The 15,184-nt window shown below is 40.6% G+C and overlaps 1 protein-coding gene across 1 annotated transcript in view; it reads left to right on the top strand.

The window, feature by feature from the left end:
* The window catches only part of LOC133646058 (girdin-like), a 37,788-nt gene that overhangs the window by 4,029 nt on the left and 18,575 nt on the right, over nucleotides 1–15,184 (top strand). Inside the window, exons 8-17 of the mRNA XM_062041041.1 lie at nucleotides 1,584–1,722; nucleotides 4,979–5,155; nucleotides 5,262–5,423; nucleotides 7,222–7,499; nucleotides 7,567–7,710; nucleotides 7,783–7,969; nucleotides 9,962–10,107; nucleotides 10,186–10,278; nucleotides 10,359–10,561; nucleotides 10,713–10,739. Of these exons, the coding sequence (XP_061897025.1) occupies nucleotides 1,584–1,722; nucleotides 4,979–5,155; nucleotides 5,262–5,423; nucleotides 7,222–7,499; nucleotides 7,567–7,710; nucleotides 7,783–7,969; nucleotides 9,962–10,107; nucleotides 10,186–10,278; nucleotides 10,359–10,561; nucleotides 10,713–10,739 (1,556 nt within the window). The remainder of the gene's footprint in view (nucleotides 1–1,583; nucleotides 1,723–4,978; nucleotides 5,156–5,261; nucleotides 5,424–7,221; nucleotides 7,500–7,566; nucleotides 7,711–7,782; nucleotides 7,970–9,961; nucleotides 10,108–10,185; nucleotides 10,279–10,358; nucleotides 10,562–10,712; nucleotides 10,740–15,184) is intronic.

The raw sequence follows: 15,184 nt of genomic DNA, 5'->3' as shown, positions 1-15,184 counted from the left end.
TTTCAATGCATAGTAGGAAGGGCATTCATTTGCCCCATTAGTCGCGGTTTACCTGACACATGAAAAGTGACAAATTGTAGGGTGCACTATCTACTTCAAAATGTGTTTTATGGCAATTCCAACTTTGACCACTGCGTCAGTTGCTATGTAGAGTGGTGCTTCCCATCATTTTCAGCAGACTGCATTGAAAAATGATAAACCCCCCCCCCACCCACCTTTCTCTCATGCAAGTTCCACTCAGGAATGGGGTCATATGAATCTCTTCCCTACTGTATGTACAAAATAATGTCTTGATACCACTTTTCACTTCCAATACGATACAGATATTATGCCCTTGAGTATTGCCCGATACAGATATTAACCTGATACAATATTGAGTTTGAGTTTATTTGGAACATGCAAGCATACAACATTATACATCACAATTTCCAGTTTCTCTTAGCATGAAACATAGAGGATATTTTTTATTATTTTGTAGTGTGAATTGTTAAAAAAAAGGTGAAGTAACTCCAGGGACAATGGTAGGTATGAAAAACACTAACTGACATATGCTGTCTTTAAATTTAAATGGAGTGGTTATTTGTTTTGTTTTTGGTGACACCTTGTGGCCACAATAATTGAGTTAATATAATGATGCAGTAAGTTGAATAATGGGGACACGTTTGATACTGGATACTTTCTAATAAGATTCTCCCTTGGATACCGTGTATGTGTAAGTAATATGGAACTATGATTATATAATGTTTGTTTATATTGATAAATGTGATGTTTTAAACTGCAATATTGTTCAATTCAGGACATTTACTATGTATGTTTAGCTTGTGTGCTACTGTGTGCTTGCAGTAGCTGCTGTGTAGCTGCTAGCTCCGAGTAGCTTGTTTACATTTTGTAAATTACATGACTAAAGTAGAAGAAAATGCCAACATTGTGTGCTTATTGGAGGACATTGACATGTTAACTGCTTGTCCAGCTTTGCACAGGTAAACACTCTGTTTGTATGGGAGGTCATATTGGAGATTTTAGATGTAAGCTGCGTGTTTTTTGCTCATATTAGGTCTATTCGTCCAAAAAGTCACAAACGAGTTAAAACATTTTTTTAAATGTAATGACGATTTAGTTTGTTTACCTTACATGCCCGTATTGAACCATCGTCCTCTGCACCAACATGCAGGAATGTAAACTACTGCGGCGCGCTGTCATGTTAGCAAGAAAACGTCAGCGCCGCAGAGCCAATCAGTGAGCTTGTTGGCAGTTTAAAGGTCAGCCCATTTTTCCCGCCTGGTGCGAGTGCTTGACTCGTCTCTGTTCGATAGCATAACATTATTTTTTGGACAGTAAAAAGTGCAGGGGACTAAAAGTGCCTTTCCACCCCCCTAAACCATGTTTCTGTTGAAGTGTACTGAGGGTATTTTCCATTTGAGACACAGCCTAAATAAATCAGCTCCGTGGCCCAAATGAGATGTAGGTGTTCGTCTGAATATATCAAGTCATCTTGGGGCACATACCAGTCAAACATTCTCCATTGTTGTGGTATCCCTTGCTGCAACAGGATTTACACAACTAAATCAAGTGTTTTTTCCCAGGTTTAAGCTCCTGGAAAGCAAACTGGAGTCGACTCTCAAGTCCTCGTTGGAGATCAAGGAAGAGAAGATCGCCGCGCTAGAGGCCAGGCTGCAGGAGTCATCCAACCTTAATCAGCAACTTCGACAGGAGCTCAAAACAGTAAGCAACACACAGAGCTAAGCTCGACAGCGTTTGCAACATCTACTGGAATAAAACCATCTTCAGGACCAGCACTAGAGAGCCTCTCAAGTGCGATGCATAATTCACTTGATGTATTCATGAGAGAATTTCTGCTTTTCCTTCTGGGAGATGTTTACTGGCTCAACTTGCAGACCCTAAACCCCTTTCAAAGTGTTGAATGAAAATTGTATCATGGTTGGGGGTGGGCGATATGGCTGAAAACTGTATCACAGTTTTATATTAGTCAATATTGATTATTATTGATATTTTTTATGACCTAACAAAAATAAGGACCAGGAGAAAATGATATTAAATGTAAACAGGTTTATTTCAAATGTAACCTTCCTGTGATTATAATCCTTTTAGCTATCAAGGCAGAAAGTAAAGGAAACACCTAATGTAAACAAAATTGTAAAGTCACATTGAAAACTTAACAATAAACTCTTAAAATGAAGGTGCAAACATAAGGAATATGTAAGAAATGCTTCGTAAAGTCTAACAAAATAGTGCAAAGTGTGAACATGTAGACATAGAAAAACCTGAGAAGAACTATTTTCTGCAGGTTTATTACCAGGAAGTTACAGCTGTGGTTTAAAGCGTGAGTGTGGCTGAAGTGGGGACGAGCGCCTTGCATCATTTACTGGACCCTTTTTAAAAAATCCAAAAAACTGACTTGTTTTTTAATTTTTACTTTTTCTTCTCACTCCATGCAAAGAATCAACAGAGACACAACATGATGGCACAAGCAAACATTATTATTGATATTGTTACCTGACTGGCTGTTAGCATGTCACTGCCACTGATCAGAGATCACTTTCTGTGTTGCTCGGTTACCAGACAGATTATGCCGAGAATCAGCAAGAATTATGACTCTCAAAGAGCTGTCAGTCTACCTTTAAAAAAAAGTCCACCTTGACCCCACAACTAATCACCCACCCACCACCCCTTTGAGCTCATTAAAGTCACCTGTGCAGCCCACAGTCAGTCAAGGTCCAACTGCTACCATGGGCAAGACCAAAGAGCTGTCAAAAGAGGCCAGAGACAAAATTGTAGAGCTCCACAAAGCTGGAAAAGGCTATGGGACAATTGGGAAGCAGCTTGGTAAAATGGATCAACTGTTGCAGCAATTGTTAGAACATGGAAGAGGCTAAACATGACAGCTAATCTACCTCGGACTGGGGCTCCATGTAAGATCTCTCCTCGTGGGGCATCACTCATGATAAGAAAAGTGAGGAATCAGCCCAGAACTACACGGCAGGAGCTGGTGAATGACCTGAAGAGAGCTGGGACCACTGTTTCCAAGGCTACTATCACTACGGCGTAGTGCTTTAAAATCATGCATCGCATGGAAGGTTCCCCTGCTTAAGTCAGCCCATGTCCAAAAATCATACAATGTGATTTCCGGATTTTGCTTTTTAGATGATGTCTCTAACAGTGGAAATACATCTATGATGAACATTTCAGACCTTTCCCTAATTTCTAAGTGGGAGAACTTGCAAAATTGCAGGGTGTGCAAATACTTGTGGACCTCACTGTATATATGTATATGTATGTATGTGTGTGTGTGTGTGTTGTAAAATGAGTAATTTACACAAAAAGCGAGTGCAGCTACCCCCCGCTACCCTAAGAGTGGTACAAAATGGATGGATGGATAGATTTGGTAAATGTTTATTTATATACCTTAATTGTTTCCAAATGGTGTCTGTAACAGAGCAGTAAAATGGCTGATCAAACAAAACAGAAGTCATCGTCGTGGACCCACTAGCTGCGGAACCTAGCTCTCCAATCAGCTAAACCAGGGGTCGGCAACCCAAAATGTTGAAAGAGCCATATTGGAGCAAAAATACAAAAACAAATTTGTCTGGAGCCGCAACAAATTAAAAGCCATATTACATACAAATAGTGTGTCATGAGATATACATAGAATTGAGATGACTTAAAGGAAACTAAATGAGCTCAAATATAGCTACAAATGAGGCATAATGATGCAATATGTACATATAGCTAGCCTAAATAGCATGTTAGCATCGATTAGCTTGCAGTCATGCAGTGACCAAATATGTCTGATTAGCACTCCACACAAGTCAATAACATCAACAAAACTCACCTTTGTGCATTCACGCACAACGTTAAAAGTGTGGTGGACAAAATGAGACAGAAAAAGAAGTGGCATAAAACACGTCCCAGAAAGTCGGAGAAAGTTATACATGTAACAACTAAGGTGAGTTCAAGGACCGCCAAAATTAGTAGGACGAAACGGCGCTTGCCAAATACTCGCATGTTTAATACAAACAGTGTGATTTATAACAATTAGGGAGGTTTGTGTCATGTTTGTCATCCTACAGAAACCATATTAAAACAATAATTTTTTTTCCCCTCATCTTTTTCCATTTTTCATACATTTTTAAAAAAGTTTCAGAGAGCCACTAGGGCGGCGCTAAAGAGCCGCATGCGGCTCTAGAGCCGCGGGTTGCCGACCCCTGAGCTAAACAGACTCAATAACTCCACGGTGACGTTTTGGTGAATTTTCTGAGGAATTTGTCAAACTGGAACAATACAAACTGAATGCCATTGTAAGTATAGTACGAGCACAGACACTCGTAAACATGTTAGCATATTAGCTAATGCTAACGACTTAAGCTTCATGAAATTACGATAGCATGTACAACTATGCATGAAAACACTCCTACAGGCATCACACATGGGACGGTTTCGTAAGTAAGAATTTGTTTTAGTTATATTTTAAAACTTACAAACGTTGCTTAGAGTGAGGAATCTATATGAGTATAAACGCTATAGACGATTCGAAGACAAAACGGCAGTTGTACTTCTCGTTCAAAGCTTTAGACAGCAGGAAACACTGTAGGCCTTCACCCAGCAGCACCTGCAGTGAGCAAACTCGTCCAAGAAAATTGGCGACAAAGCACAAACAGTAACACACTTTTTCAGAGTTTAATGAAAACTATATGCATTATGGCCATCAGTGAAGAAAAATCCATAAATTAGCCGCATTGTTTTATAAGCCACAGGGTTCAAAGCGTAGGAAAAGAGTAGCGGCTTATCGTCTGGAATTTACAGTATATTGATATGGTTTTATCGCCCAGCCCTCGTCTTGGATCCTGTCTTCCTGTGGAGCACAAACATGATACAATGCTCAAACCACAGTGTTGGATTCTACTGGACTTCTCTTCTGTGTGCCGAGGTCATCTGAAATGATTCACTTCTGTTCCATCAGGTGAAGAAGAACTACGAGGCTCTGCGGCAGAGGGAGGAGGAGGAGAGGATGGTGCAGAGCTCGCCCCCTAGAGGAGGGGAGGGCCCACAGGCGGTCAGTAAATGGGAGAAGGAGAGTCGGGAGGCCACCAGGGAGCTGCTGAAGGTTAAGGACAGACTCATCGAGGTGGAGAGGAACGTAAGTTAGCCCCTTCTGCCTTTGGTACACCTCGCTCTGATTATCCCCTCTCTTACATAAAGACATGATTTGTTTTGTCTTTTGTTTTTTTCCTACCGCTCCCCAGAATGCCACGCTGCAGGCAGAGAAGGTGGCGCTGCGGAGCCAGCTCAAACAACTGGAGGCGCAGAGCTCCAACCTGCAGGCTCAGATTGTGGCCGTGCAGAGGCAGACAGCCTCCTTGCAGGAGAACAACACCTCTCTGCAGACGCAGAACGCCAAGCTGCAGGTGACTGTATCACAGACACAACACATCGTGACAAGACTAATCTTTAAAGATTTGTCGCTGTGATCCAGCGACTTGAGTTGGTTCCAAGCCAAAGGGTTAGCCTATTTAAAAGCTTTATACCTACATTAGCCAGGGTCCCTTTGGATTGCCCAGTCAGTGTAAAGCTGCCCCTCTTTGGCTCCGTCCCAACCCTGCCAGCCTGCTTAGTTCCCGCTATGGATTTAGACCTGAAGTCCTTGTTTGGCAGATTTTCAACCGCAGGCTTATGGGACACAAGGATTTACACTGACCGGCAGTTTTTCAGGGTGTGTCGCTGAAACGTCTGATAAGTTAAGAGGGTTGTTTGTGTTTGGGAGCATATGTTGTTGTATTTGACACTCGTTGACAAGGGATTTAATTACACTTAAACTGGTTTGAATAAAAGCAAAGTACGGCAGACATCCAACATGGCATAAGTACAACACTCTTATTTGTTGATGGTCAATAATCAAACGACCAACTTAGACCTCAATACCTACCTCAAGCCAGACCGGGTGTAAGCAAACAAAATTATATAAGATCTTACATAAGCACAACAAATGGCAACCAGATTTGATGTTATTAAATATAAGCATCTTAACATGTCAAAGGGATTTTCCTTCATAAATGTAAATAGACGCCAAATGTACAATTTAGATCAGAACACAATGAAAGTTGTTTAGACACTACATAGAGTGAGCTACATAGAGACACAATGCATATTAATTAGAGTTCCATCCATTTTCTACTGCTTGTCCCTTTTGAGGTCGCGGGGGGTGCTGGAGCCTATCTCAGCTGCATTCGGGCTGAAGGCGGGGTACACCCTGGACAAGTCGCCACCTCATCACAGGGCCAACACAGATAGACAGACAACATTCACACTCACATTCACACACTAGAAGCCTTTGAGAGATATTATTTTGGAAAATGCTCACCCATTTTATTAAATAATAATTGTAATTTAAATCACCAACAGTTTTATTTTTGTATCATTTTTAAGTGAACATCGTCGTCGTCTCATTATTAATATTGTTGTCATATTTATTTTCATTGTTATTAATATTAGTAGTTTTAGTATTATTATTATTATTGTCGGATGTTGAAAAGCCTTCACTTCATAAATATTGAATCATTTTGTTTTATAATTTCAATATTTAACGTTTTATTATTGTTTTAAAAATACAAATGTGGGTAAAAAATGTTTTACAAATATTATAAAGAGGAGACATTGCCCCCTACAGTCTAAATCGTGTTTATTTAATTCTCACCCATTATATAAAATCAATCCATCCACCGATATCCATTTTCTGCCACTTGTCCCTCTCGATAATACTAATTGTAATTTAAATCTATGGTGGGTTTTTTTTCTTATTTCCAAGTGAACATCTTTAGAAATACATATTATTATTATTATTATTGTCATTATTATTTTCATCATAATTTGTATTATTATTCATTAGTAGTAGTATTGTGGGAATGTTGAAAGACCTTTACAGCTAATTTTTTTTTATTTAACATTTTATTATTGTATTTAAAAAAAATAAGAATGTAGGTAAAGAAAAAGTACACATAATTTAAATAGGGACACAGTGCCCCCTACAGGATCTGATTTAAAAACAGAATATACTGTAACAGGATTTTCCTGATAAAAATGTGGGTATAAATGTATAACTATATGTATTTATTTTTTGACTACATATAATAAATATATAACAGGATTTTCATGTTTTAATGTATTTATACTTTCAAGACACTCACTTTGACCCCGCTGTTCATCCAGGTGGAGAACTCCACCCTGAGCTCACAGGGCGCCGCCCTCATGGCCCAGAATGCTCAGCTGCAGAGCCAGCAGAGCAGCGTGGAAGGCGAGCGCGAGAGCGCACTAAGGGAGAAGGAAGAGCTCCGGTCCACCTACGAGCTCCTCCTCCGCGACCACGAGAAGCTGGCGGCACTCCACGATAGGCAGGCGACCGAGTATGAGGCCCTCATCGGGAAGCATGGCGGCCTGAAGAGCTCCCACAAGAGTCTGGAACAGCAGCACCGAGACCTGGAGGACAAGTGAGGAGTCAGGTTTGGAGGCGCTGATAAGAACAGTGAAACTAAAAGATGTGTTTTATACTTGCAGGTACAAGCAGCTCCTACAGAGGAAAGGAGATTTGGAAGATCTGGAGAAGAATCTGAAGGAGCAGCAAGATAAAATTACCCTGGAGAACCAGAACCACCGAGCCACAGCCGACCAGTGCAAACTGCTCAAAGAGGAAAACGACAGGTCAGATCCACCTCCGAGTCTTCTGCAACGAGTCCTTCCAAAGTGTTAGCTACAATACTCTTTTACACACAGACTGAACACAACCTACCGCCAGCTGCTGAAGGACAACGAGAGCCTCCAGGTGGATCACAAGAACATCAAGAGTCAGCTGAACAGTGCCAAGCTGGAGCAGACCAGGCTGGAGGCGGAGTTCTCCAAGCTGAAGGAGCAGTACCAGCAGCTGGACATCACCTCCACCAAGCTGACCAACAAGTGTGAGGTGAGTAGACTGGACACTATTGACCTATAAAGTACTATACATTTATTAGAAAACAGTTTATTGCTATGGATCTTTTTATCTTTACTTGTTTTCATTTTTAATAAATAAATTATTTAATGCCAAGTCGTGCATAGTAGCTCAAGGCATACTGCAGCGACTACACATCAGCATTTTGTCCCACCCAACAGAAAATGCACTTTTATTTCCTGTTCTGACTTCTTCACCATCCTGTCTCAGCAGCGAGCTAGACCACTGAATTACTCTGATGTCGTTAAATCAATTCTTCAACTTAATTCCCTCAAGACATAATAATTGCACAACTTACACAATTTAGCATGTCAGTATTTTGTCCCACCCAACAGAAAATGCACTTTCACTTCCTGTTCGGATTCTTTCAGCATCCCATCTTGGCAGTGAACTAGACCATTGAATTACTGCAAAGTAGTTATATCAATGTGTTACCTTCATTCCTTCAAGACATGGCGACTACACAATTTACACAATTGAGCGTATCAGTATTTTGTCCCACCCAACCGAAAATGCACTTTTACTTCCTGTTCTGATTTCTTCAGCAACCCAGCTCGGCAGCGAACTTGACCACTGAATTACTGTTAAGTAGTTAAATCAATTCTTCACCTTTATTACCTCAAGACATGACGACTACACAACTTACACAATTTAGTGTATCACTATTTTGTTCCAGCCAACAGAAAATGCACTTTTACTTCCTGTTCGGAGTTCTTCAGCAGGCCGTCTTGGCAGTGAGCTAGACAACTGAATTACTGCAAGTTAAATCAATTCTTCACCTTCATTCCTTCAAGACTTAACGACTAAACAACTTACACATTTTAGCTTGTCAGTATTTTGTCAGACCCCACAAAAATACTCTTTTACTTTACTTCCTGTTCTGATTTCTTCTGCAGCCCAACTAAGCAGCAAACTAAACCACTCAATTACTGCCAAGTATTTAAATGACTTCTTCACCTTCATTCCCTCAAGACATAGCGACTACACAACTCACAACATAGTGTCAGTATTTTGTTCCACCCAGTAGAAAATGCACTTTTACTTCCTGTTCGGAGTTCTTCAGCAGGCCGTCTTGGCAGTGAGCGAGACAACTGAATTACTGCAAAGTAGGTAAATTAATTTTTCAACTTCATTCCTTCATGGCGTAGCGTCTACACAACTTACACAATTTAACATGTCAGTATTTTGTCCCACCCAACAGAAAATTCACTTTTACTTTTTTGTTTGGGTTTCTTTCAGCAGCCCATCTAGGCAGTGAACTAGACCATTGAATTACTGCAAGTTAAATCAATTATTTACCTTCATTCCTTCAAGACTTAACGACTAAACAACGTACACATTTTAGCTTGTCGGTATTTTGTCACACCCCACAAAAATGCTCTTTTACTTGACTTCCTGTTCTGATTTCTTCCACAGCCCAACTAAGCAGCAAACTAAACCACTCAATTACTGCCAAGTATTTAAATGACTTCTTCACCTTTATTCCCTCAAGACATAGCGACTACACAACATTGTGTCAGTATTTTGTTCTACCCAGTAGAAAATGCACTTTTACTTCCTGTTCTGATTTTTTTCAGCAACCCGTCTTGGCGGTGAGCTACGCAATGGAATTACTGCAAATTAATCAATTCAATTCTTTACCTTCATTCCCTCAAGACATGGCGACTACACAACTTACACCATTTAGCATGTCAATATTTTGTACCACCCAACAGAAAATTCACTTTTACTTCCTGTTCTGATTTTTTCAGCAGCCCGTCTTGGCAGCGAGCTACACCACTGAATTACTGTCAAGTAGTTACATCACTTCTTCACCTTCATTCCCTCAACAACATAAATGCTGTTGATCAAAACATGACCTTTATTTGCACAACAAAACATGAACTTCCTGTTTTCCTTCAGCAGCCCGTCTAAGCGGCAGACAAGTTGACTTCAATTGCTTCCATGACTGTGTGTGCGTTTCAGCTGTTGAACCAGCTGAAGGGCAACCTGGAGGAGGAGAACCGTCACCTGCTGGACCAGATCCAGACCCTGATGCTTCAGAACCGCACCCTGCTGGAGCAGACCATGGAGAGCAAAGACCTGTTCCACGTGGAGCAGAGACAGTACATGTGAGCTCTGTCTTGACGCCTAAATAAGTAAGAGTTTGAAGTAAAAAGTCATCACGCCTGCGGTCGCCCTCCATCCAGCGACAAGCTGAACGAGCTGAGGAGGCAGAAGGAGAAACTGGAGGAGAAGATCATGGACCAGTACAAGTTCTATGACCCCTCGCCTCCACGCAGGTGAACAGGACCTCCTTCTGGTGTCCAAATATGACGACGGGAAGCGATGCTTTCAGTATTAACAGCCCCCTCTTTTTTAGGCGGGGCAACTGGATCACTCTGAAGATGAAGAAGCTAATCAAGCCCAAAAGCCGGGAGAGGATGCGCTCCCTCACGCTGACGCCGTCACGTTCCGAATGCGGCGACGGTTTCCTGTCTTTTCCCCCGGACAGCCAGGACAGCTCGTCCATGGGCTCCGGTTCCAACTCGCTAGACGACACTCTCACGCAAAAGAGGAGCAGCAGTGAGTAAACACACACAACCTCAACCAATAAAGTGCCAAGACTCCACATCTTCAGCACCATGACTCATCTGTTTCCCAACCTGGGTGACTTTTAATGTGTGCAAGCTCCTGCCCCTTTAACCACACCTTTTTATTTCTCTCTCTGCATAAGGGAGGAAAGGGCAAGGCTCAACCAATGGTATGCTGCGGACAGGGAGGGTGGGCGGGGTTTGGGAGCCGACTGTCACCTCTCTCAGGGCATGTTTTCGTGAGTCCATTGTCTGTGAGGGTCAGCTGTTCTTACGGCTGAGCTGCGCCAGGCCTCGAGGTTGACTCTTTTACTTCTGTTTCTTTTTGAATTTACAGCATTTTTTCAAAAATTCTCAGTCAACCTGCTGACCTGTGCAGTTCACCTGTAAAGAGGAAACACTCTTAGTGAGCTCCATATTCATTATTAAATGGTGCAAAGCATCGCATCCCGTTGAATAAAAACCCACGTTAGACTCTTTGACAAAAGCTTCATATGTGTTTGAATTTTGGAGCATTTTTTAAATATCTGTTTACAATAGCTTCCTTTATGGAAGTGAAAAATTGCAGTAAAAAAAGAAATAAAGAAGTATGTTGCTTTGAGAAGACGACACAGTATTTTATTTAGTATACCGTATTTTCTGGACTATAAACTGCACCAGTACATAAGCTGTACCCACTACATTTTAGAAGAAAAAAAATGTTTTTCATATTTTAGCCACACCAAACTATAAGCCGCAGATACATACCGTTTTTAAATGAGATATTTACTCAGAAAAGTTATGTGAGTGTACCTTCAATGTTTTCAACGGTGCGTGTAACACGGCAGTAAAACAGATGATCTAACAAAACAAAAAAGGCATTAATGGCTTTATTAATCCTTTATGAGAGCAATTTGATGTTGTCGTTTTTTAATAAGGTTCAAAATGTTTATGAGGATTCTTCTTCCTTGTACTTTGTAAACACTTTGAGTTTCAACAGTTTCTTAAAGTGGATCATTTTAGTACATTGTTAGAGTTTTTTGCTTAAAGCAGCTCTAAGTGACTTTTCAACCTCCATAAGGTTTTTTCATAACTTTTAGGATGATATGTGGACTTACAATTAGTGGAATGACACCTCTGTCATGACCTGTATCGTTTTTACTGGCAGTTAGCAACTTTGAGGAGGGTGGCAGGAACCTTGCCACATAAAAAACTACAAATGTGCTGACTTGCTTTACGGCATACGTCACTCACCCTTTTTCCATTTGTTAAAAAGAGCCGCCAGAAAACTAAAATAATTAGAAGAAGAACGCCTTCGTGCAAAAACTGCTATCATGGTCGAAGCTCCAAAACAACCAAAGAAACGAAAAGTTTTGTCTGAGGAGACAAAGAAAGAAAAAGGGGGGTTACCTGGATAAAAGGACAGTGAAGGATCAACTTTAACTTGCTGCCCATAGCTCAAAGATGAGGAGGGATTTTCGGCCGACGCTACCTTGGCTTTGTTCCTGCTAATCTAGTAAGTGACTTTCGATGCTCAAATCAAAACGATAATTCTAATGTTAGCTATCGGACATTTGCGTGGTAGCAATAAATAGCCACCGGCTTGATAGTTCGCAGTTCCACTCTACTTACTTCGGAAAAAACGTTCCCGTCGGTCGTTCTTTGCTTCGGACCTGCATCCGCCCCAATACATTCTTGGTAGTAGCGTCATGTTTGTAGCACAATCCAGGATCATTTCTTGATAGTGTCTGCTATTTAACATCAGCCTAGTTATTAGAGACGGAATATTTGTCATCTGTGCCAATATTACATCATGTCAAGCTCAGACGCTCTATACGCTAATGAGGTCTTCTTCTGGCAAAACACTACCAATGGCGCCACCAAAATCAACCAAAACTGAAAGTTCTTAAGTGGGGCCTTAGTTCATTCCATAATTTAGCCCTTAGCAAAGAATAATTCATAGATTAGCCGCACCTTTGTATAAATCGCACGGTTCAAGGCTTGGGGAAAAAAGTAACGGCTTATAGTCCGGAAAATAAGTTTTTTATAGACTTCATGATTGCACCCTTTAATATACTGCTGTCATTTGTGTGTCGTGTTGTCGTGGTGATGCATTGGACTGTACAACATAGCGTTGTCGTGTACAAGTTGTGATGCTCACTTTAGAAATGATGGCCGTTTACACAACTGGTGTGTGTGTGTGTGTGTGTTTCCGAGTGTGTATACTCTGTTTGAAAGCACAGGGGCATCCAAACTTCTTCTACCAAGGGCCACATACTGAAAAGTCAAAGCATGCGGGGGCCATTTTGGAATATTTTACTCTATAAAAAATGCTAAGAACAGAAATGATGTGTATTTAAAGTAGGGCTGTCAAATGATGACGAGCGTACCACACCATCAATTTTCTAAACCAGATTGATCACATTTAGAAATTTGGATTATTCATGGTTAATCACAGGTGATTACTTGCTTGTATAATTAAAATTTGCTTAAGAAATGACCCCAATATTTTTACATGAATGCAACTTTATTGACAATATTTAATCCAGGAACGTTTTTTAAATGTTTTACTCGAATGCATGTCATTTATTTGCACAAAACAGTTTTATCTCAAGTTTTTTCAGGCTGGATATTTTGAGTGAAATTTGCAAGCGAGCACACCAGTCGGAGTACCCTCACTCATTTTTGTACTGATCGATCATTGACCGTATAGCGGTTCAGGTGAAAGAGCTTGTACGGTCAAAATAAGCACCACCTCAGAAAACACTTTGCTCTCCGAGTACCACCATAATGACCAACATCAAATATATTGGCGTAATAGGCCTAAGTATTCATTAGAGAGGTTTTATTTAACAGGTATATTTTAATATTGTTGGCCACTAACAATACACACAGTTTGAACAGTACCACTGTGTTTGAATATAGGAGAACAAAACACTGTACTTAAATCAAGTGATTATTCGGCGACACACTCGATGGAGCCCGCGTAACACTAGTGGTACATATACCAGTTTGAGAATCACTGCAATATTTTTTTGTTATTAATCATGAGTTAACTTGTTAATTTTGACAGCCCTAATTTAAAGATAGACGTTTGTGTCAGCTCCGTAATATAGGTGCCATTATTATTGTTATACGATATTGATATTGGAGCCTTGAGTATTGGCCGATACGATATCAGCACAAATTATACATTCTTTTAATATTATATAGTGTGGAATGTTAGAAAAGGCTTGATCAAGTGAAATTAATCAAACAGAGAACATTGGTATGTATGAAAAACTCTAACCTATTCATTATTAATCATCTATTAAAGTGGAGCGGTAATTGGTTTTTTTTGTCGACACCGAGTGACCACAATAGATCATGAAGTTTATGATGTAGTAAGTAGATTGATGCGGACACGTTTGTTACTGGATATAATTTTAATACACTGCTGCCTTTAGAGACTTTGTATTTAATATTGTTTGATATTTGTTTATATTGACAAGTGTTGTGTTTTTAGACTGCAATATTCTTCAATTAGGACACTTATTATGTATGTTTAGCTTTGTGGAGAGGCGGGGCCGGCGAGGGAGGGCACGTCCTTTATGTCACGCACGATAAAGGAACTGTACAGATTATTGGGAATTAAAGCGATCCGCACCAGCGTATACCACCCACAAACACACGGCCTGGTGGAGCGGCTAAATAAGACGCTGAAAACCATGATCCGTAAGTTTACGCACCAGGACAAACCCTGGTCAGTCAGAATCTCTTTCGGGATTCCAACTCGGGAGATGACCTGAAACCGGGCCTGCGTTACACTCTTTGCAGAGATGGAGCGCAGTGGCACTGCTTCGGGATAGCGCGTTGCGTAATCCACCAGGACTAGCACAAAGCGATATCCCGAAGCAGTGCCACTGCGCTCCATCTCTGCAAAGAGTGTAGCGCAGTGTAACTAGTTCATTTTTCTTAATGGAAAGGCAACAAGGCAACCGCTTGTTACTCTCGGGGTCAACAAGCCGCTCAGGCAAATCATATTGTCTAAAAATGCATCCTCCCATCCATAACATGACTTCATCGCGCCAAGTGCGTGCTCTTTCAGTCAATTAGTGCGCGAGGAATATATACATATATATATATATATTAGGAGTGTGGGAAAAAATCGATTCGTATTCGAATCGCGATTCTCACGTTGTGCGATTCAGAATCGATTCTCAATTTTAAAAAATCGATTTCTTTTTTTTACATTTTTTTTTTAATAATTTTTTTTTTTTTTTTTTTTTTTTTTTTAATTAATCAATCCAACAAAACAATACACAGCAATACCATAACAATGTAATCCAATTCCAAAACCAAACCCGACCCAGCAACACTCAGAACTGCAATAAACAGAGCAATTGAGAGGAGACACAAACACCACACACAACAATTGAGAGGAGACACAAACACCACACACAACAATTGAGAGGAGACACAAACACCACACACAACAATTGAGAGGAGACACAAACACCACACACAACAATTGAGAGGAGACACAAACACCACACACAACAATTGAGAGGAGACACAAACACCACACACAACAATTGAGAGGAGACACAAACACCACACACAACAATTGAGAGGAGACACAAACACCACACACAAC

Source organism: Entelurus aequoreus, linkage group LG01 (assembly GCF_033978785.1).
Source record: "Entelurus aequoreus isolate RoL-2023_Sb linkage group LG01, RoL_Eaeq_v1.1, whole genome shotgun sequence".
Classification (NCBI taxonomy): domain Eukaryota; kingdom Metazoa; phylum Chordata; class Actinopteri; order Syngnathiformes; family Syngnathidae; genus Entelurus; species Entelurus aequoreus.
The sequence above is the reverse complement of the archived record's forward strand: the minus strand, read 5'-3'. Positions and strand labels throughout refer to the sequence as shown.